At 42.2% G+C, this 22,252-nt stretch overlaps 4 protein-coding genes across 4 annotated transcripts; all 4 read right to left on the reverse strand.

Moving 5' to 3' along the window:
* Positions 1-1,723: 1,723 nt before the first annotated feature.
* On the reverse strand, positions 1,724-3,359 carry LOC116598516 (hemoglobin subunit beta). Its single transcript, XM_032357424.1, has 3 exons — positions 3,199-3,359; positions 2,847-3,069; positions 1,724-1,980 (listed from the first exon to the last, which is right to left on the reverse strand). Exons 1-3 carry the CDS (start codon positions 3,288-3,290, stop codon positions 1,852-1,854), a joined length of 444 nt encoding a protein of 147 aa, XP_032213315.1. The 5' UTR covers positions 3,291-3,359; the 3' UTR covers positions 1,724-1,851.
* A 4,545-nt stretch (positions 3,360-7,904) lies between these two features.
* Positions 7,905-9,540, reverse strand: LOC116598515 (hemoglobin subunit beta). The gene is made up of 3 exons (XM_032357423.1): positions 9,380-9,540; positions 9,028-9,250; positions 7,905-8,161 (listed from the first exon to the last, which is right to left on the reverse strand). The coding sequence occupies exons 1-3, from the start codon at positions 9,469-9,471 to the stop codon at positions 8,033-8,035; spliced, it is 444 nt and encodes a 147-aa protein (XP_032213314.1). The 5' UTR covers positions 9,472-9,540; the 3' UTR covers positions 7,905-8,032.
* A 4,557-nt stretch (positions 9,541-14,097) lies between these two features.
* On the reverse strand, positions 14,098-15,733 carry LOC116598517 (hemoglobin subunit beta). The gene is made up of 3 exons (XM_032357425.1): positions 15,573-15,733; positions 15,221-15,443; positions 14,098-14,354 (listed from the first exon to the last, which is right to left on the reverse strand). The coding sequence occupies exons 1-3, from the start codon at positions 15,662-15,664 to the stop codon at positions 14,226-14,228; spliced, it is 444 nt and encodes a 147-aa protein (XP_032213316.1). The 5' UTR covers positions 15,665-15,733; the 3' UTR covers positions 14,098-14,225.
* Positions 15,734-19,407: 3,674 nt separating this feature from the next.
* On the reverse strand, positions 19,408-21,030 carry LOC116598518 (hemoglobin subunit epsilon-2). Its single transcript, XM_032357426.1, has 3 exons — positions 20,852-21,030; positions 20,518-20,740; positions 19,408-19,661 (listed from the first exon to the last, which is right to left on the reverse strand). The coding sequence occupies exons 1-3, from the start codon at positions 20,941-20,943 to the stop codon at positions 19,533-19,535; spliced, it is 444 nt and encodes a 147-aa protein (XP_032213317.1). The 5' UTR covers positions 20,944-21,030; the 3' UTR covers positions 19,408-19,532.
* Between the last annotated feature and the right edge of the window lie 1,222 nt (positions 21,031-22,252).

Genomic DNA, 22,252 nt, shown 5'->3' on the forward strand with positions numbered 1-22,252 from the left:
GGAGTTGCTGTTCTCTCTCCCATCATCATTGCTACTTAGCATGACTGTAGAGGGAGACAGACTTCTCCTTTTCTTAACCCATTACCTGGCAGGGACAGTCTTCAAGTTATAATAACACATCAAAGGTCAGACATATCAGATGAAAATAAGAATAAACTGATAAATATTATTATGTTCTGGGCCTCAGTCTCACATCCAGTTCAACATTCAAATATTCTAGAAAGCTTCTTGACCCACTGCCATCTTTACTACTTTAACCTTACTTCTACCCTGTGAAGGGCCTCACAGGATGTGTGCTTTATGTTGCTCCCAGCCCCAGTGAACACTAAACAGCACACATACATGCATGTGAACATGCCCCCGCGTGTGAACATGCACACAGATGTGCATGCACACACATACACACACACCCTAAGTTCCCAAGAAAGTTACATAAGGACCTTTTTCCCCTTTTTATCCAGTTTGCCAAATTTTTATACTTTGATGTTTTGAACCAGGACGGACCTGGTGAGTACAATCTAGCCAGGAGATTGATAAAATATGTGCTAATAATTACAGAATGATTAATGTCTCAATCTATAATCACCACACAAATATTTCCTCTATTGGGCTCAGATCACCATTCAGAATTAGATTTTGTTGATACCACTATGTGGGCCAAGGTGTTGATTTATGGTGAGCAAAGGGGCAATTTTTCTCAAGTTAAATTTGAAACTGTACATCCTAGAATCAGAGTGTAGGCTTCAGTCTGGGAGCCTTTACAAATATACAAGGCATTAGTTCATAAGACCAAATGTCCAACGGGCTCCAAACAGAAAGCAAATGTCTGGTCAGTGTTTCCTTTCCTCTTTGTGTACTGGAGCGTCAATACAAAAGGACTTCTCTCCAAAGGTCCCTGGCTCAGATTGTCCTCTAGTTCCAGTAGTTCCAAGAGAGAATAATCACTCATTCATCTATTCATTCACTCACCAACCACTTCAGTTAGTAAATATTCATCTCCTGCTTATGAAGGAAAGTCACAAGGCATGGTAGTCCCGTTGGACAGTATGAAATAGGCAGCAGAGTTTTTACAGCATAGGGTATGAGTGTGAGGGTTAAGAAGAAATGTGAAAAATGGGAAGAGGGGAAGGGTTTGGAAAGATTTTCTTGGACAATGTTGGAAAGTGCATTCAGGCCAGGGTGCAAGGGGTCACAGGTGACAGGTAAGCGTGTAGTTTGTCTGGAATGGGAAGGTGGGGGCAGGCATTATTTATGGACGAGTCTGGGGCAAGTAAAAGAGGGAGGATACTCCTCAGAGCAGGCGCACTTGATGGAGCAGGCTATTGCTGGCAACACTGCAGGCAAGGGAAGCAGGGGAAAAGGAAACACAACAATGCCTTGACCACTCCTTATGTCTCTATTTGAACACCAGCTTTTTCACTAATTGTAGGAAACAGGTCAAAGCATTAGCCTGAGGGCTGTGCCTGAGGTTGCAAGTCTTCCACAGAGGCCCTTTAATGCCAGTATTCTCTATATATTTAAAACCTTCTTGACCATGTCTATGCTCTGGAAGGAGAAGTGTCAACAACCGGTGATGTGTATGGTGTATGGTCCCCTTCCATTCTAATTTCCCTGGACCTTTTGGAACAAGACAGGAAAACATCCTATCTGCAGACCCTCAGGGATGTGCAATATACCCAGACAAATAATAAAATTAAATAAAATAAGTGAAATGCATCAGAAAGATGAGCTGAAGGTTCTTTATTAGGCAGAAACCCAACCCTTGATGGTGGACTTTATTTCCCCCAGTTCAGAAGACAGAATTTAGGGAAACAGGGTCTTCCAGTGGTCACCAGGAAATAGGCCAGGGTCTCAGTGGTACTTGTGAGCCAGGGCAGTGGCCACACCGGCCACCACCTTCTGATAGGCAGCCTGCACCTGAGGGGTGAATTCCTTGCCGAAATGGTGAGCCAGCACACACACCAGCACGTTGCCCAGGAGCTGTGGGGAAGGCAGACATAGACACAGATACATGATTAAGAGAGAAATCAAGCTGGGCTTCTGAGAAACTGAGCCAACCATCATTTTTTTTCTGCCCACACTCCACACTCCAGCCCAAACTGATCTTCAGGTTATCGCCATCAGCATAAATATGTGTGTGTGTGTGTGTGTGTGTGTATAGTATATTTTTATTTTTATTATACATATACTTAACTATTAATTGATTAATTAGTATGGTGCTTGGATGTCTTTTAGAAACTACTCATGCCCTACTTCTCTACTTCTGGTCCATCATCCTCAGACATTTCCTTTCCTTCCCTCTCCATTGAATCTTGACTCTCTAAAAATGCACTTTTTCTTTTTTGTTTTTTAAATGCAATTAGCCAACATATAATACATCATTCATTTTTTATATAATTTTCAGTGATGCATTCGTTGCTTATAACACCCTATGCTCATCACATCACATGCCCAATTACTCTTTAATTTTGAGATGATTTGTGGCCTCTACTTGGAGGAGCCCTGCCAATCCCCATATGGAGAGACAGACAGCATTTTCCAAGCATAGAAGGAGAAGATGAGAGCTAGTGTGCGTAATGTGGGTATTGAGTAGGAGAAACAAGTTAAGGGGAATAGAGAAGGGCAACAGATGAGTAATTAAGTGAAGAGCTTGATGCAATGAAAGTTTGGGAGAAAGGAAACAATATGGAATACTGAAAGAAAACATACGACATTATGTAAATTTTGACAAGCATTCCATGATGATACCTACTCCAGGAAGGTGGGGGGAGAAGAGGTAGGCAAAAGAAGCAGAATGAAAGACTAGAAAGCGCCAAGGAAGGAAACGGAGCATATCCTGGACTCACCTTGAAGTTCTCGGGATCCACGTGCAGTTTGTCGCAGTGCAGCTCACTGAGCTTAGCGAAGGTGCCCTTGAGGTTGTCCAGATTCTTCAGGCCCTCGCTAAAGGAGTTCAGCACCTTCTTGCCATGGGCCTTGACCTTGGGGTTGCTCATAACAGCATCAGGAGAGGACAGGTCCCCAAAGGAGTCAAAGAACCTCTGAGTCCAGGGGTAGACGACCAGCAGCCTGAAGGGTGACAACAGCACAGAGGGCAGAGGAGTCAGAGCCTGTCAGAAACCCAGGGGACTGAGCCCTTTCCGCCAGCCCAGCTTCCATTCACTCTCTGTCAGCCTGCTTTGCCACCTGGATACCAACCTGCCCAGGGCCTCACCACCAACTTCGTCCACGTTCACCTTGCCCCACAGGGCGGTGACGGCAGCCTTCTCCTCACCAGTCAGATGCACCATGGTGTCTCCTTGTGGTTGCTAGTGAACACGGTTGTGTCAGAAGCAAGTGTAAGGTTCAGCTGGCCCTGTTCCTCCTTTTATATCCAGCCCTGATCTTGCCCTCCCTGAAGCAGTGAGATTGGCCCAGGCCTGGGTGTGGTTCTGCAGGGTGAGGCATGAATGGTGAGTGCCATCCCTCTCCTTGGCAATTCCGACACCTGCTTGTGAGTCTGAATTCAGACCCTCTGTCTTCTCTCTAGGGTTCTCTAGGTCCCATCTTAATAATAAATTTTCTGCTAAAATCATTCTCTTTGGCAAACATAATCTTACAATTTTGAGAATCAAACCTGGTAATCTCTTAGAGAGTGCTCTTCAGTTTTATTATTTTAAACGTTTTTTTAAGATTTTATTTATTTATTTGACAGACAGAGATCACAAATAGGCAGAGAGGCAGGTAGAGAGAGGAGGAAGCTGGCTCCCTGCCGAGCAGACAGCCCGATTCTGGGCTTGATCCCAGGACCCTGAGATCATGATTAGCTCAAGGCAGAGACATAACCCACTGAGCCACCCAGGCACCACCCCAGTTCTAAGTATGTCTTCCTTCTCTTAGTTTGGATTAAATCATCCTAGGAAGAAAAAAAAACCACATTCATTCATTCATTCATTCATTCATTCATTTCTTTATTTAGTCATATAGTCAAACAAATGATGATTTGAAAATTGAATTACATATGAATCAAGAGTGTCCTGTGAAATAACAATTCTATCAGCTTTTTGGATCCACAGATGAAAACATAGAGATCTCTTGACATACTAAGAAATAAAATAACACAAAAATCAATTACAAACCAAAATTATTGGTAACACTGAGGGAAGCAATGCTTTTAATTAACTCGAGACATTTAAAAAAAAAAAAATGGTTTCTTCCTGGAGTGATAGAGAAACTTCTCTGTAACTTGAAATGAGGGGAAGGAAAGTAGAAAGGTACTCTGGCCTTGGCTCAGATTTTTTTTTCCCCCTAGACCACTAAGAATGCTATGTATGTAAGAATTTCTTTTATTCAAATTCAACACCTATAATCTCATTTTCTCTACATATTTTTGTTTGCTTCAATCTTTTTTTACTAGCTTATATCCTTCTATCCCTACAGTTTTTCTAATATCCCCCGCCTATCTTTCTTTCCTGCATGTCATGTGTTTTGAAGACTAACTTCTTAGGCAAAGAAAAACCAGAGAGTTCTGCTCCTTACCAATAAAAGATACCATAAGAAAAGCAAAATAAGTCAAGCAGAGAGAGTCAATTATCATATGGTTTCACTTACTTGTGGAGCATAAGGAATAACATGGAAGACACTGAGAGATGGAGAGGAGAAGTGAGTTGGGGGAAATCGGAGGGGGAGACAAACCATGAGAGACTGTGGCCTCTGAGAAAAAACTGAGGGTTTTGGAGGGGAGAGAGGTGGGGGGTTAGGTGAACCTGGTGGTGGGTACTAAGGAGGGCACGTATTGCATGGAACTCTGGGTGTGGTGCATAAAGAATGAATTTTGGATCACTGAAAAAAAATAAATTTAATTTAAGAAAGAAAGACGAAAGAAAGAAAGAAAGAAAGAAAGAAAGAAAGAAAGAAAGAAAGAAAGAAAGGAAGGAAGGAAGGAAGGAAGGAAGGAAGGAAGGAAGAAAGAAAGAAAGAAAGGAAAAAAAAAGCCAAAACAGCAAGCCTTTCTGAGTTCAGCATAGGATCTCGGAGTTCCTGGAGGGCCCTGCTGGTTCTTCTTCCAACTTCCCATCACCTGTACCTCTTGCAGCTTAGCCTACTCCTGAATTCCCATTTTCTTTCAGCAAGGAAAGGGCCATGCATTTTTTAACTTACAATGTTCCTCCCACCTTAGAATCTTATTTTGATCCAGGCACCCCGATCTAAAATCACCTTGCTTGTCTTTGTTGGCAACAAACATTTAACAGAAATTTTTCATCCTTTTACCTCTAACACTCAGAAACCCCAACTACAAAAACATTTCTAGGTGAACCAGAAGGGAAGGACTTCTCTATTTCTGGTTGTTTGAAATGAACTCCCTGTGTTCCCACTTCCATTGCTGCATTCCCTAAACTACTTTCTCCATCATTGCTAAGTATGTAAGGATTCCTCTCCCTTTTCACTTGTCCCAAACCCCAGCCAGTATTTGTGAACAACCTCTCCTTGATCATTCTCAGATATGTAGGAAAGACTTGGTTCTTGCCTGGCAATCTGAGGGTTAGGTAAGAATTACATGCCCAGTTCTAGCGTTTTCTCTTTGTATTCATTCTTCTCTAAAACCCTTAACTTAAGCAAAGATGTTCTTACTACTGGTCTATTCCTGGGGCAAGATTCCACATGCTGACTTCCAGGAAAAGGGGAACTTCCAGTGTGTTAAATGTTTAAAACTACAGACAGACACACACACACACACACACACACACACACACACACACATTGAGCTTTGGACTTTGAGTTACATTTTACTAAATTTAAAACTTCATTACCTTTACCATTGTTTTACATCCAGACTGTTGTTCTCAGGACTCTATTTCACAACTCTGATGTCAGAGTTCAGGTATAAGTGTGCAAAGGGAGGTCTTCTAGGGAAGTTTGGGCATGTGTTTTGCAGGAAACTTTGTCATGAGAAATTCTCAGAGCTTTCTAAATAACAGTATTATATAGGCTTATACTTTCCTGTAAAGGCCCCAGCTTTTCCATCTTGACTGAAAGAAACTGGCATCTACTTGGACTTCCCCTACTATTCTCTGTACTCAGAAAGAGATCCCCTATGTTTTCTTGTCTCTTCCTCTTTCAGCCTTCTTTGCCATGAATGACCTGGGGACCAAGCTTTTGCACTGACCACTACTGCATCCACCTTGCTCCTGGCGTGAGGACAGGAGTTGCTGTTCTCTCTCCCATCATCATTGCTACTTAGCATGACTGTAGAGGGAGACAGACTTCTCCTTTTCTTAACCCATTACCTGGCAGGGACAGTCTTCAAGTTATAATAACACATCAAAGGTCAGACATATCAGATGAAAATAAGAATAAACTGATAAATATTATTATGTTCTGGGCCTCAGTCTCACATCCAGTTCAACATTCAAATATTCTAGAAAGCTTCTTGACCCACTGCCATCTTTACTACTTTAACCTTACTTCTACCCTGTGAAGGGCCTCACAGGATGTGTGCTTTATGTTGCTCCCAGCCCCAGTGAACACTAAACAGCACACATACATGCATGTGAACATGCCCCCGCGTGTGAACATGCACACAGATGTGCATGCACACACATACACACACACCCTAAGTTCCCAAGAAAGTTACATAAGGACCTTTTTCCCCTTTTTATCCAGTTTGCCAAATTTTTATACTTTGATGTTTTGAACCAGGACGGACCTGGTGAGTACAATCTAGCCAGGAGATTGATAAAATATGTGCTAATAATTACAGAATGATTAATGTCTCAATCTATAATCACCACACAAATATTTCCTCTATTGGGCTCAGATCACCATTCAGAATTAGATTTTGTTGATACCACTATGTGGGCCAAGGTGTTGATTTATGGTGAGCAAAGGGGCAATTTTTCTCAAGTTAAATTTGAAACTGTACATCCTAGAATCAGAGTGTAGGCTTCAGTCTGGGAGCCTTTACAAATATACAAGGCATTAGTTCATAAGACCAAATGTCCAACGGGCTCCAAACAGAAAGCAAATGTCTGGTCAGTGTTTCCTTTCCTCTTTGTGTACTGGAGCGTCAATACAAAAGGACTTCTCTCCAAAGGTCCCTGGCTCAGATTGTCCTCTAGTTCCAGTAGTTCCAAGAGAGAATAATCACTCATTCATCTATTCATTCACTCACCAACCACTTCAGTTAGTAAATATTCATCTCCTGCTTATGAAGGAAAGTCACAAGGCATGGTAGTCCCGTTGGACAGTATGAAATAGGCAGCAGAGTTTTTACAGCATAGGGTATGAGTGTGAGGGTTAAGAAGAAATGTGAAAAATGGGAAGAGGGGAAGGGTTTGGAAAGATTTTCTTGGACAATGTTGGAAAGTGCATTCAGGCCAGGGTGCAAGGGGTCACAGGTGACAGGTAAGCGTGTAGTTTGTCTGGAATGGGAAGGTGGGGGCAGGCATTATTTATGGACGAGTCTGGGGCAAGTAAAAGAGGGAGGATACTCCTCAGAGCAGGCGCACTTGATGGAGCAGGCTATTGCTGGCAACACTGCAGGCAAGGGAAGCAGGGGAAAAGGAAACACAACAATGCCTTGACCACTCCTTATGTCTCTATTTGAACACCAGCTTTTTCACTAATTGTAGGAAACAGGTCAAAGCATTAGCCTGAGGGCTGTGCCTGAGGTTGCAAGTCTTCCACAGAGGCCCTTTAATGCCAGTATTCTCTATATATTTAAAACCTTCTTGACCATGTCTATGCTCTGGAAGGAGAAGTGTCAACAACCGGTGATGTGTATGGTGTATGGTCCCCTTCCATTCTAATTTCCCTGGACCTTTTGGAACAAGACAGGAAAACATCCTATCTGCAGACCCTCAGGGATGTGCAATATACCCAGACAAATAATAAAATTAAATAAAATAAGTGAAATGCATCAGAAAGATGAGCTGAAGGTTCTTTATTAGGCAGAAACCCAACCCTTGATGGTGGACTTTATTTCCCCCAGTTCAGAAGACAGAATTTAGGGAAACAGGGTCTTCCAGTGGTCACCAGGAAATAGGCCAGGGTCTCAGTGGTACTTGTGAGCCAGGGCAGTGGCCACACCGGCCACCACCTTCTGATAGGCAGCCTGCACCTGAGGGGTGAATTCCTTGCCGAAATGGTGAGCCAGCACACACACCAGCACGTTGCCCAGGAGCTGTGGGGAAGGCAGACATAGACACAGATACATGATTAAGAGAGAAATCAAGCTGGGCTTCTGAGAAACTGAGCCAACCATCATTTTTTTTCTGCCCACACTCCACACTCCAGCCCAAACTGATCTTCAGGTTATCGCCATCAGCATAAATATGTGTGTGTGTGTGTGTGTGTGTGTATAGTATATTTTTATTTTTATTATACATATACTTAACTATTAATTGATTAATTAGTATGGTGCTTGGATGTCTTTTAGAAACTACTCATGCCCTACTTCTCTACTTCTGGTCCATCATCCTCAGACATTTCCTTTCCTTCCCTCTCCATTGAATCTTGACTCTCTAAAAATGCACTTTTTCTTTTTTGTTTTTTAAATGCAATTAGCCAACATATAATACATCATTCATTTTTTATATAATTTTCAGTGATGCATTCGTTGCTTATAACACCCTATGCTCATCACATCACATGCCCAATTACTCTTTAATTTTGAGATGATTTGTGGCCTCTACTTGGAGGAGCCCTGCCAATCCCCATATGGAGAGACAGACAGCATTTTCCAAGCATAGAAGGAGAAGATGAGAGCTAGTGTGCGTAATGTGGGTATTGAGTAGGAGAAACAAGTTAAGGGGAATAGAGAAGGGCAACAGATGAGTAATTAAGTGAAGAGCTTGATGCAATGAAAGTTTGGGAGAAAGGAAACAATATGGAATACTGAAAGAAAACATACGACATTATGTAAATTTTGACAAGCATTCCATGATGATACCTACTCCAGGAAGGTGGGGGGAGAAGAGGTAGGCAAAAGAAGCAGAATGAAAGACTAGAAAGCGCCAAGGAAGGAAACGGAGCATATCCTGGACTCACCTTGAAGTTCTCGGGATCCACGTGCAGTTTGTCGCAGTGCAGCTCACTGAGCTTAGCGAAGGTGCCCTTGAGGTTGTCCAGATTCTTCAGGCCCTCGCTAAAGGAGTTCAGCACCTTCTTGCCATGGGCCTTGACCTTGGGGTTGCTCATAACAGCATCAGGAGAGGACAGGTCCCCAAAGGAGTCAAAGAACCTCTGAGTCCAGGGGTAGACGACCAGCAGCCTGAAGGGTGACAACAGCACAGAGGGCAGAGGAGTCAGAGCCTGTCAGAAACCCAGGGGACTGAGCCCTTTCCGCCAGCCCAGCTTCCATTCACTCTCTGTCAGCCTGCTTTGCCACCTGGATACCAACCTGCCCAGGGCCTCACCACCAACTTCGTCCACGTTCACCTTGCCCCACAGGGCGGTGACGGCAGCCTTCTCCTCACCAGTCAGATGCACCATGGTGTCTCCTTGTGGTTGCTAGTGAACACGGTTGTGTCAGAAGCAAGTGTAAGGTTCAGCTGGCCCTGTTCCTCCTTTTATATCCAGCCCTGATCTTGCCCTCCCTGAAGCAGTGAGATTGGCCCAGGCCTGGGTGTGGTTCTGCAGGGTGAGGCATGAATGGTGAGTGCCATCCCTCTCCTTGGCAATTCCGACACCTGCTTGTGAGTCTGAATTCAGACCCTCTGTCTTCTCTCTAGGGTTCTCTAGGTCCCATCTTAATAATAAATTTTCTGCTAAAATCATTCTCTTTGGCAAACATAATCTTACAATTTTGAGAATCAAACCTGGTAATCTCTTAGAGAGTGCTCTTCAGTTTTATTATTTTAAACGTTTTTTTAAGATTTTATTTATTTATTTGACAGACAGAGATCACAAATAGGCAGAGAGGCAGGTAGAGAGAGGAGGAAGCTGGCTCCCTGCCGAGCAGACAGCCCGATTCTGGGCTTGATCCCAGGACCCTGAGATCATGATTAGCTCAAGGCAGAGACATAACCCACTGAGCCACCCAGGCACCACCCCAGTTCTAAGTATGTCTTCCTTCTCTTAGTTTGGATTAAATCATCCTAGGAAGAAAAAAAAAAACACATTCATTCATTCATTCATTCATTCATTCATTTCTTTATTTAGTCATATAGTCAAACAAATGATGATTTGAAAATTGAATTACATATGAATCAAGAGTGTCCTGTGAAATAACAATTCTATCAGCTTTTTGGATCCACAGATGAAAACATAGAGATCTCTTGACATACTAAGAAATAAAATAACACAAAAATCAATTACAAACCAAAATTATTGGTAACACTGAGGGAAGCAATGCTTTTAATTAACTCGAGACATTTAAAAAAAAAAAATGGTTTCTTCCTGGAGTGATAGAGAAACTTCTCTGTAACTTGAAATGAGGGGAAGGAAAGTAGAAAGGTACTCTGGCCTTGGCTCAGATTTTTTTTTCCCCCTAGACCACTAAGAATGCTATGTATGTAAGAATTTCTTTTATTCAAATTCAACACCTATAATCTCATTTTCTCTACATATTTTTGTTTGCTTCAATCTTTTTTTACTAGCTTATATCCTTCTATCCCTACAGTTTTTCTAATATCCCCCGCCTATCTTTCTTTCCTGCATGTCATGTGTTTTGAAGACTAACTTCTTAGGCAAAGAAAAACCAGAGAGTTCTGCTCCTTACCAATAAAAGATACCATAAGAAAAGCAAAATAAGTCAAGCAGAGAGAGTCAATTATCATATGGTTTCACTTACTTGTGGAGCATAAGGAATAACATGGAAGACACTGAGAGATGGAGAGGAGAAGTGAGTTGGGGGAAATCGGAGGGGGAGACAAACCATGAGAGACTGTGGCCTCTGAGAAAAAACTGAGGGTTTTGGAGGGGAGAGAGGTGGGGGGTTAGGTGAACCTGGTGGTGGGTACTTAGGAGGGCACGTATTGCATGGAACTCTGGGTGTGGTGCATAAAGAATGAATTTTGGATCACTGAAAAAAAATAAATTTAATTTAAGAAAGAAAGACGAAAGAAAGAAAGAAAGAAAGAAAGAAAGAAAGAAAGAAAGAAAGAAAGAAAGAAGAAGAAAGGAAGGAAGGAAGGAAGGAAGGAAGGAAGGAAGAAAGAAAGAAAGAAAGGAAAAAAAAAGCCAAAACAGCAAGCCTTTCTGAGTTCAGCATAGGATCTCGGAGTTCCTGGAGGGCCCTGCTGGTTCTTCTTCCAACTTCCCATCACCTGTACCTCTTGCAGCTTAGCCTACTCCTGAATTCCCATTTTCTTTCAGCAAGGAAAGGGCCATGCATTTTTTAACTTACAATGTTCCTCCCACCTTAGAATCTTATTTTGATCCAGGCACCCCGATCTAAAATCACCTTGCTTGTCTTTGTTGGCAACAAACATTTAACAGAAATTTTTCATCCTTTTACCTCTAACACTCAGAAACCCCAACTACAAAAACATTTCTAGGTGAACCAGAAGGGAAGGACTTCTCTATTTCTGGTTGTTTGAAATGAACTCCCTGTGTTCCCACTTCCATTGCTGCATTCCCTAAACTACTTTCTCCATCATTGCTAAGTATGTAAGGATTCCTCTCCCTTTTCACTTGTCCCAAACCCCAGCCAGTATTTGTGAACAACCTCTCCTTGATCATTCTCAGATATGTAGGAAAGACTTGGTTCTTGCCTGGCAATCTGAGGGTTAGGTAAGAATTACATGCCCAGTTCTAGCGTTTTCTCTTTGTATTCATTCTTCTCTAAAACCCTTAACTTAAGCAAAGATGTTCTTACTACTGGTCTATTCCTGGGGCAAGATTCCACATGCTGACTTCCAGGAAAAGGGGAACTTCCAGTGTGTTAAATGTTTAAAACTACAGACAGACACACACACACACACACACACACACACACACACACACACACACATTGAGCTTTGGACTTTGAGTTACATTTTACTAAATTTAAAACTTCATTACCTTTACCATTGTTTTACATCCAGACTGTTGTTCTCAGGACTCTATTTCACAACTCTGATGTCAGAGTTCAGGTATAAGTGTGCAAAGGGAGGTCTTCTAGGGAAGTTTGGGCATGTGTTTTGCAGGAAACTTTGTCATGAGAAATTCTCAGAGCTTTCTAAATAACAGTATTATATAGGCTTATACTTTCCTGTAAAGGCCCCAGCTTTTCCATCTTGACTGAAAGAAACTGGCATCTACTTGGACTTCCCCTACTATTCTCTGTACTCAGAAAGAGATCCCCTATGTTTTCTTGTCTCTTCCTCTTTCAGCCTTCTTTGCCATGAATGACCTGGGGACCAAGCTTTTGCACTGACCACTACTGCATCCACCTTGCTCCTGGCGTGAGGACAGGAGTTGCTGTTCTCTCTCCCATCATCATTGCTACTTAGCATGACTGTAGAGGGAGACAGACTTCTCCTTTTCTTAACCCATTACCTGGCAGGGACAGTCTTCAAGTTATAATAACACATCAAAGGTCAGACATATCAGATGAAAATAAGAATAAACTGATAAATATTATTATGTTCTGGGCCTCAGTCTCACATCCAGTTCAACATTCAAATATTCTAGAAAGCTTCTTGACCCACTGCCATCTTTACTACTTTAACCTTACTTCTACCCTGTGAAGGGCCTCACAGGATGTGTGCTTTATGTTGCTCCCAGCCCCAGTGAACACTAAACAGCACACATACATGCATGTGAACATGCCCCCGCGTGTGAACATGCACACAGATGTGCATGCACACACATACACACACACCCTAAGTTCCCAAGAAAGTTACATAAGGACCTTTTTCCCCTTTTTATCCAGTTTGCCAAATTTTTATACTTTGATGTTTTGAACCAGGACGGACCTGGTGAGTACAATCTAGCCAGGAGATTGATAAAATATGTGCTAATAATTACAGAATGATTAATGTCTCAATCTATAATCACCACACAAATATTTCCTCTATTGGGCTCAGATCACCATTCAGAATTAGATTTTGTTGATACCACTATGTGGGCCAAGGTGTTGATTTATGGTGAGCAAAGGGGCAATTTTTCTCAAGTTAAATTTGAAACTGTACATCCTAGAATCAGAGTGTAGGCTTCAGTCTGGGAGCCTTTACAAATATACAAGGCATTAGTTCATAAGACCAAATGTCCAACGGGCTCCAAACAGAAAGCAAATGTCTGGTCAGTGTTTCCTTTCCTCTTTGTGTACTGGAGCGTCAATACAAAAGGACTTCTCTCCAAAGGTCCCTGGCTCAGATTGTCCTCTAGTTCCAGTAGTTCCAAGAGAGAATAATCACTCATTCATCTATTCATTCACTCACCAACCACTTCAGTTAGTAAATATTCATCTCCTGCTTATGAAGGAAAGTCACAAGGCATGGTAGTCCCGTTGGACAGTATGAAATAGGCAGCAGAGTTTTTACAGCATAGGGTATGAGTGTGAGGGTTAAGAAGAAATGTGAAAAATGGGAAGAGGGGAAGGGTTTGGAAAGATTTTCTTGGACAATGTTGGAAAGTGCATTCAGGCCAGGGTGCAAGGGGTCACAGGTGACAGGTAAGCGTGTAGTTTGTCTGGAATGGGAAGGTGGGGGCAGGCATTATTTATGGACGAGTCTGGGGCAAGTAAAAGAGGGAGGATACTCCTCAGAGCAGGCGCACTTGATGGAGCAGGCTATTGCTGGCAACACTGCAGGCAAGGGAAGCAGGGGAAAAGGAAACACAACAATGCCTTGACCACTCCTTATGTCTCTATTTGAACACCAGCTTTTTCACTAATTGTAGGAAACAGGTCAAAGCATTAGCCTGAGGGCTGTGCCTGAGGTTGCAAGTCTTCCACAGAGGCCCTTTAATGCCAGTATTCTCTATATATTTAAAACCTTCTTGACCATGTCTATGCTCTGGAAGGAGAAGTGTCAACAACCGGTGATGTGTATGGTGTATGGTCCCCTTCCATTCTAATTTCCCTGGACCTTTTGGAACAAGACAGGAAAACATCCTATCTGCAGACCCTCAGGGATGTGCAATATACCCAGACAAATAATAAAATTAAATAAAATAAGTGAAATGCATCAGAAAGATGAGCTGAAGGTTCTTTATTAGGCAGAAACCCAACCCTTGATGGTGGACTTTATTTCCCCCAGTTCAGAAGACAGAATTTAGGGAAACAGGGTCTTCCAGTGGTCACCAGGAAATAGGCCAGGGTCTCAGTGGTACTTGTGAGCCAGGGCAGTGGCCACACCGGCCACCACCTTCTGATAGGCAGCCTGCACCTGAGGGGTGAATTCCTTGCCGAAATGGTGAGCCAGCACACACACCAGCACGTTGCCCAGGAGCTGTGGGGAAGGCAGACATAGACACAGATACATGATTAAGAGAGAAATCAAGCTGGGCTTCTGAGAAACTGAGCCAACCATCATTTTTTTTCTGCCCACACTCCACACTCCAGCCCAAACTGATCTTCAGGTTATCGCCATCAGCATAAATATGTGTGTGTGTGTGTGTGTGTGTGTATAGTATATTTTTATTTTTATTATACATATACTTAACTATTAATTGATTAATTAGTATGGTGCTTGGATGTCTTTTAGAAACTACTCATGCCCTACTTCTCTACTTCTGGTCCATCATCCTCAGACATTTCCTTTCCTTCCCTCTCCATTGAATCTTGACTCTCTAAAAATGCACTTTTTCTTTTTTGTTTTTTAAATGCAATTAGCCAACATATAATACATCATTCATTTTTTATATAATTTTCAGTGATGCATTCGTTGCTTATAACACCCTATGCTCATCACATCACATGCCCAATTACTCTTTAATTTTGAGATGATTTGTGGCCTCTACTTGGAGGAGCCCTGCCAATCCCCATATGGAGAGACAGACAGCATTTTCCAAGCATAGAAGGAGAAGATGAGAGCTAGTGTGCGTAATGTGGGTATTGAGTAGGAGAAACAAGTTAAGGGGAATAGAGAAGGGCAACAGATGAGTAATTAAGTGAAGAGCTTGATGCAATGAAAGTTTGGGAGAAAGGAAACAATATGGAATACTGAAAGAAAACATACGACATTATGTAAATTTTGACAAGCATTCCATGATGATACCTACTCCAGGAAGGTGGGGGGAGAAGAGGTAGGCAAAAGAAGCAGAATGAAAGACTAGAAAGCGCCAAGGAAGGAAACGGAGCATATCCTGGACTCACCTTGAAGTTCTCGGGATCCACGTGCAGTTTGTCGCAGTGCAGCTCACTGAGCTTAGCGAAGGTGCCCTTGAGGTTGTCCAGATTCTTCAGGCCCTCGCTAAAGGAGTTCAGCACCTTCTTGCCATGGGCCTTGACCTTGGGGTTGCTCATAACAGCATCAGGAGAGGACAGGTCCCCAAAGGAGTCAAAGAACCTCTGAGTCCAGGGGTAGACGACCAGCAGCCTGAAGGGTGACAACAGCACAGAGGGCAGAGGAGTCAGAGCCTGTCAGAAACCCAGGGGACTGAGCCCTTTCCGCCAGCCCAGCTTCCATTCACTCTCTGTCAGCCTGCTTTGCCACCTGGATACCAACCTGCCCAGGGCCTCACCACCAACTTCGTCCACGTTCACCTTGCCCCACAGGGCGGTGACGGCAGCCTTCTCCTCACCAGTCAGATGCACCATGGTGTCTCCTTGTGGTTGCTAGTGAACACGGTTGTGTCAGAAGCAAGTGTAAGGAGCAACCGGCCCTGTTCATCCTTTTATATCTAGCCTTGATCTGCCCTCCCTGCTGCTGTGAGCAGATTGGCCCAGGACGGAGCAGAATCTTATTGGTTTGTGAGAATGTAGGTTACATCCTCATTCCTCAGTTCCCTTTAGTTGCCCTGAGGGTGGCGTTCTAGGTATCCTGTCTTGACTCAGAATCCCTGCTTTCTCTCCCCAGTTCATCCCCCTTCAGCAGTGACTTCCATAAGTATACTACCACTCTCACTCATGTGCAAATGCTATAGTCTGATATAGTGGAATGTGTCTCAGCATTTAACTCATCTAGTTCTTCCACTTCATAGATAAGAAAACTAAGGCCTAGAGAACAGAAATGTTATCAATTTTACTCTATGTGGGTCTTCACTTTGTCTCTAGAGATATTTGTAAGTGGTTGGAATGAATAAATGTTTTGCCATACTTTAACTTGGTTTTTTTTTTTTTTTTTTCCTTCTTTGGATAAATGCTTCTAGTAACAAAACTTTTTCTTTTCATTCCTTCACTAAAATAAATGTCCATTCAAAGAATGAAAAATTAATGAATGTTTTTCTCTACCATCCACTGAAATAGATTGGGGAAGCGTGGATTTAATGGAAAAAATGTAATGAGGGAGAAAGAAAAAAGTATCAGAAACCTATTACATGATTATTTAAAACTGTGATATGACCAAAGAAAGAATGCAGAGGGTTTGCAGTGAAGCTTTATCATTTTCAACCAGGTTAAGTCGGACAGGGTTTCTGGGAAAATGCAGGTGCAGAAATTTCCAACTGTGTCATCAGGAAAAAAGTAGAGTTAGACCTAGAAGTGAAGATTCAAAGGGAATTTTTGTCTTTTCTGAATTCAAAACAGTATTAATTGACCTACAGATACATGCTCTCTAGCACAGCTAGATGGAAGGAGGGAGGTAGAAAGGGAGGGACTCGCCAACAGAAAGTAAGAGAATGAAATGGGATAGAAGTCAGAAGGCAAAAAAATATAAAGAAGAGGAGGGGAAAGATAAGCAATTTCAAAATTTATGAGGATATAGACCAAGAAAACTCTCAGGCTTTGCTGGTGACAGTGTAAAATGGTGTAACTGCTTTAGAAAATATTTGGTAGTAGCTACTAAAGCAGAATATATGCAAAACCAATAAACTAGCGATTATTCTTCTAGAAATTCAGAAATGCATGCTTGTGTGAGTCCAAAGACTGTAACAACAGTATGCACGAGGATCCCAAGCTTCTAGAAACTTAAATGGTCTTCATTCAGTGGAACAGATAAATTATGATATAGAGAAAGAATGAAATATTACACAATGAAAAGAATCAACTACTGCTTCACTTACAGAAATACAGATGAATTGTACAACATAACATCAGTTAAATTAATTACAGGGTTCCTGGATGGCTCAGTCAGTTAAGTGTTCAACACTTGGTTTTCGCTCAGCTCATGATGGTTGTAAGATCAAGCCCCATGGTGGGCTCTGTGCTGAGCATGGAGCCTGCTTGGGATTCTCTCTCTACCTCCCACCAGACCCCCTCCTGCTGCTCACCAATCTGCAGGCACAGGCACTCTCTCTCACTCTCTCTTTAAACAACAACAATAACAACAACAAAAAGTAACCAGAGTCAATGATTCAGTGTATATGATTTATATGCAAAAATCAGAAATTGTAACTGTAATTCAGCTCACAAGGAGGAGTGTTATATGATAGAAAGGTGCAGAGAAGCCATGAATGATCTTAAAACTGTTATACGTTATCTGTCTTTAACCTGAAAGCCAAGAAAAACTATAGAAAACTGCAAGGATGTGGGTGACATGATTTGATTTGTATTTTTTTTAATTATTATGGCTTCCATATATTAATAGATTTAAGGGGTAAGATAAATGGGAGACAGATAAGATGATATTATAATCAGGGTGGGATGGTAAAAAACCATTTCTATTTTCAGGCTCAAGCAATAGATGATGCGTTATTCGCTAGCTGGGAAATTGATTAGCAGGGATAGATTAGGAAACAGCTGGAGGTTTCTTGGACATACTGTATTTGATGCACTCTTGAGCAATCAGATATGGCCATCACATAGTTAGAAATATGGGTCTGGAACTCATAAAGAATACAGTCAGGTCTAGAATACACAGTGGAACAGAGCACAGAGGAACAGATCAGAGTATATTGTATAAACTGCTACCACTACCTCTCAATAATGACAGACAAAGCACTTTACAGTGATCTCCTTAAAGCCTTGGAACATACTTGTGAGGTAGGGATTTTTATTCCATTTTACAAACAGGAAGTTCATTCTGGAAAATGTTAGCCAAACTTCTCAAGGTGATGGGGGCTGGTTTCATCTTTCACTGCTAATCCCAAGGCCCTGACTTTTCACTTCTATGCCAGGGACTCAGGTGCAGACTTTGAAGTGATGGCCACAAGAGTGGATGTGCATAGTTGCCAGCTCCACACAAGAGACCTCTAGGTGTTTTCTGTTCTGAGAATAGACTTTTCCTCTTCTCATTCACGAGACAGGGATCCCGGCTTTCATCAGTGACCTCACCACTCTCTACTGCACTGAGTTCCAAGTCCAGTGGTATCTTGGTCACAATGGCCCCTTACTTGAGTTGTTCTTAGTATCAGTGCTTCTGTGAAGTTTAGTCCTTTGACCTCATTATAATATCAGTACATTCCTGTGGCTAGATGCAAGCTAGATCCTGCCTTGTCAGTTCTACATCCACATGTGGATCAGTTCCCCTAAAATTCGCTATGTTACTCTTGTGTGCAAGAAATTTCATTGGTACTTTGCTTATAATAGCTTCTTTTCCTGCTTTTCTAGGCAGTGGTGTCCCTAATTCTATACCACTGTACTGCTTTTTTTTGTTTTTTAAGGTTTTATTTATATGTCAGAGAGAGAGAGCACAATCAGTGGAGGGGCAGGTTTCCTGATGAGCAAGGAGCTAATGCAGGACTGGATGCCAGGACCCTGATATCCTGACCTGAGCTGAAGGCAGATACTTGACAGACTGATCCGCCCAGGCATCGCCACTGCATGGCTTTTAAGGGCGTAATTTCTCTTCTGTCACTTTGACCCAGCATACTAATTCCTAAATTTGTCATTTTCCCACATAAATGACCTTTTATCTCCACCAAAGGTTTAATGGAATTGGAAATATGTTCCAGGTCACAGGGCTAGCAGATAAGGTACAGATTCAAAGCAAGGCAGTTAGTTCCTATGCTTTAGGGTTTGTTCCTCCATTAATACCACTGAAGACACTAGGGAAAGTTTAGAGCATAGTTCTTACCTGGGTCTCTGGAAAGCTCCCTCACCACTCTCTTACAGCTAATAAAAATGTGTTTCTTATATTATTTAATATAAGATAAATACAGCATCAAAAACTCTGAGATTATAAAAGTAGAAGCATAGACAGGTCCCCTACTTGAAGTTCTAATGTGCCCCTACTCACTATATCAACCATCTTCTTGCATTTCCCAAGAGTACCTCCACGCACTCCCTTGTTCTGAAGACACTACTCAGCTCAAGTCAACTTTCCCTTCCTAGAAGTAACCGCCCCTTGAAACCACTCAAATCTGCAGAATCTTCTATTCCCCCAAATAACCCCCTCCCTAAAGAAGTGCTTTCCTTTGTTGAATCAACATAAAAGGTAAAGACAGAGAGAGAAGACAAAGAAATTCATTACAGAGCACAATTTTTATTTTAGTTTTATCATATAGCAGGTAAGTCTGGAGGCAGGGCACTGTGCCTGTCTTCGAGAGACAGACTCTTGAAACTCAGGCCCTCCAGTAGGATTGGCGCTTCAGTGGTACTTGTGGGCAAGAGCATTAGCCACAGCTGTTGTCAGTTTCTGCCAAGCAGCCTGCATCTGGGGGGTAAACTCCTTGCTGAAGTGGGTTGCCAAGACAATCAGTATCATGTTGCCTAGAAGCTGGGGAAAGAGTAGGATAAAAATAAAATAGTGCCTAGTGAACAGAAAGCTTCAAGCTGGCCACATTGATTTCCTTCCTGATAAAAGACTGAGCAGCTTTCAAGACCCTGATCCCACAAATGTATACCATGATATGCCGGACATTGGCATCAATATGACTCCCAGCCCTGTACCACCCATCGTGATCTATCTTTCTCTCATTTGCGCTCAACTTCTGAGCCCAAAACATTGCCATGGATGGCTTCTCTTTTCTAGAAACTCTGTCTTTTTTAAAAGTAGGATTAGAGGACTGCAAGGAGCCTTACTATAGATAGTCTTAGTCCCCAGATAATATATTCATTCAAATTGTTTGGACCCTCCCGTGACAAAGAATCTTAAACCATGTATACAAGAGCATTTCATCACTGCTAAAAGGGGCAGGGGACAGAATTGTCCATTGAAAAGATTAATCTTATTTTGTCTTGCTTAGTCCTGGTTCTAAACTCAAGAATCATTTAGAAATGTATTCATCATTTTTAGAGAAAACTTCAGTTACCAAAAGTAAGATATTCTTGCTGGAATTGTATTCTCCCGGCCAAAAACATTTAACTCAATTTTGGCCAGTGTTCTTCACACATGTATTTTTTTCAGAAATGTAAGATGACCAGTGGCCTCCACTGGTCACAGTAATTACCCTGCTTGGCCTTACCTATGATCTTTGGAACAACCTAACTACCCAAATCAAGCCTTTCCTTGAAATATAATGTCCCAAAGAAATGCTTTTATGGATCAGACTTATCTACCTGTGTTTTATAACATATCTACACTGTAAATATCTAGGATGAAAGAACAAAGCACAGGCATGCCCAGACCTTACCTTGAAGTTCTCAGGATCCACATGCAGCTTGTCACAGTGCAGCTCACTCAGCTCAGCAAAGGTGTCCTTGAGGTCATCCATATGTTTAACAGCATTTCCAAAGGAGGTCAGCACCTTCTTGCCATGGGCCTTGACCTTGGGGTTGCCCATTATTGCAGACTCAGAGGATAAGTTGCCAAAACTGTCGAAGAACCTCTGGGTCCATGGATAAACAACCAGGAGCCTATGGGATGTTCATAGTCACAAACAAGATGCGAAGTCAGAGTAGGTAAGAAAACTGACCAATACCCCTCCAGGAATACTTTCTGCCTTTCTTTCCCCCTCCAGTGCCTACCTTCCCAGCACCTCGCCTCCAACCAACTCCACATTCACCCTGGCCCACAGGCTAACAACAGCAGCCTTCTCCTCAGCAGTAAAGAGCACCATGGTGTCTGGGAGCTTACTGGTGACCAGTAATGTGCCAGAAGTGAGTCTGTGGTGCTACTTCTCTGTGTGCCTTTTATTCCTCATTTCTTGTTTCCAAGCCCTTGCTTCTCCCAATGAAATGAGACCATTGGTCAACAGTGGGTTGTCACCACCAGGGGTGGGGTTTGGACAAGGGAGGGTCAGCAGAATGGACATCTGGGTCTCTGATAACGTTGGAAGGCTCTATCAGGGGGATTCTGCTGTCCTTTCCCCACCGTCTACTAGGCATCTCCTATCTCAAGCTCCCAACCCCATTATCCCTGAGGTGACCTTGTGGGCTGACCATGAGGCATGACTAGAATTAAGAGGGGTAAGAATTATAAATCTGTTGGGCATTATGTCAGATGTTTGCAAGATATCATTCAGTCATTCATCTTGGATATAAAAGAAGCCACAGCTTTTCCTGGTCACCATTTTTTCTAAAACTTAGATGGGGCTCATGCTTTTATAGTTTTTGTAAGAAGAAAAGACTCCAATGTAGCATCAGTTCAGAAACAGGGCAGGTAAAAACTGGTAATTTAGAGAACTAGTATTACACGATTATGGCTGAGTTCTATTAAAATGCATGTACTTGTTTGAGTACCTTTTTTTCCACTCTGACTATATAGCACTGTGTCTGGCCAATACTGTGTATTCACTTCTTGTGTCAGAAAATGCACAGTTGAGTATTGGGAAGAAATGTGTTTTCAATGGAGAGAATATTAGGCTCTGTGGCAATAGCGATTGATTAAGGCAGCTGTCTTTGGCATATGCTGGATCCACTGCCTTGTTGTGCTTAACTATTCCTCATATGTAATGAGGCAGAGGTGATCTTCACTGATAGAATTCCACACACTACTGCCCCTGTCACTTAAGGTACTTTGGCATAGTGCATCTCAAACAAGCATTCATTGGTCTAAACAAGGCACACTTCTGAGGAGAGAGGGACTGACTTATTTATCTTTTTTTTTCTTTCAGAGTTTATTACTCTCACATTTTGAGCTCCAGGAAGCTGGTTGATTTGTTTCTCACCAATCTCACACACACACACACACACACACACACACATACACACACACACACACACACAAAGAAAGAAAAGGAAAGGGAAAAAAAAACAGTTTAAGAAATAATCTCCCTGCATATTTACAAAGGTACACTAAAATTTAAAGAGTTCAACTCAATAAATTAATGTTGCATTTCTGCTATTAGAAAAGAAATCCTTTGAGATAGTGAAAACTTTTATCAATTCATCTTGGAAAAAAACTTACATTTAAAATGTGGATTGTTC

The sequence above is a fragment of the Mustela erminea genome, chromosome 9, assembly GCF_009829155.1.
Source record: "Mustela erminea isolate mMusErm1 chromosome 9, mMusErm1.Pri, whole genome shotgun sequence".
Taxonomy (NCBI): Eukaryota; Metazoa; Chordata; class Mammalia; order Carnivora; family Mustelidae; genus Mustela; species Mustela erminea.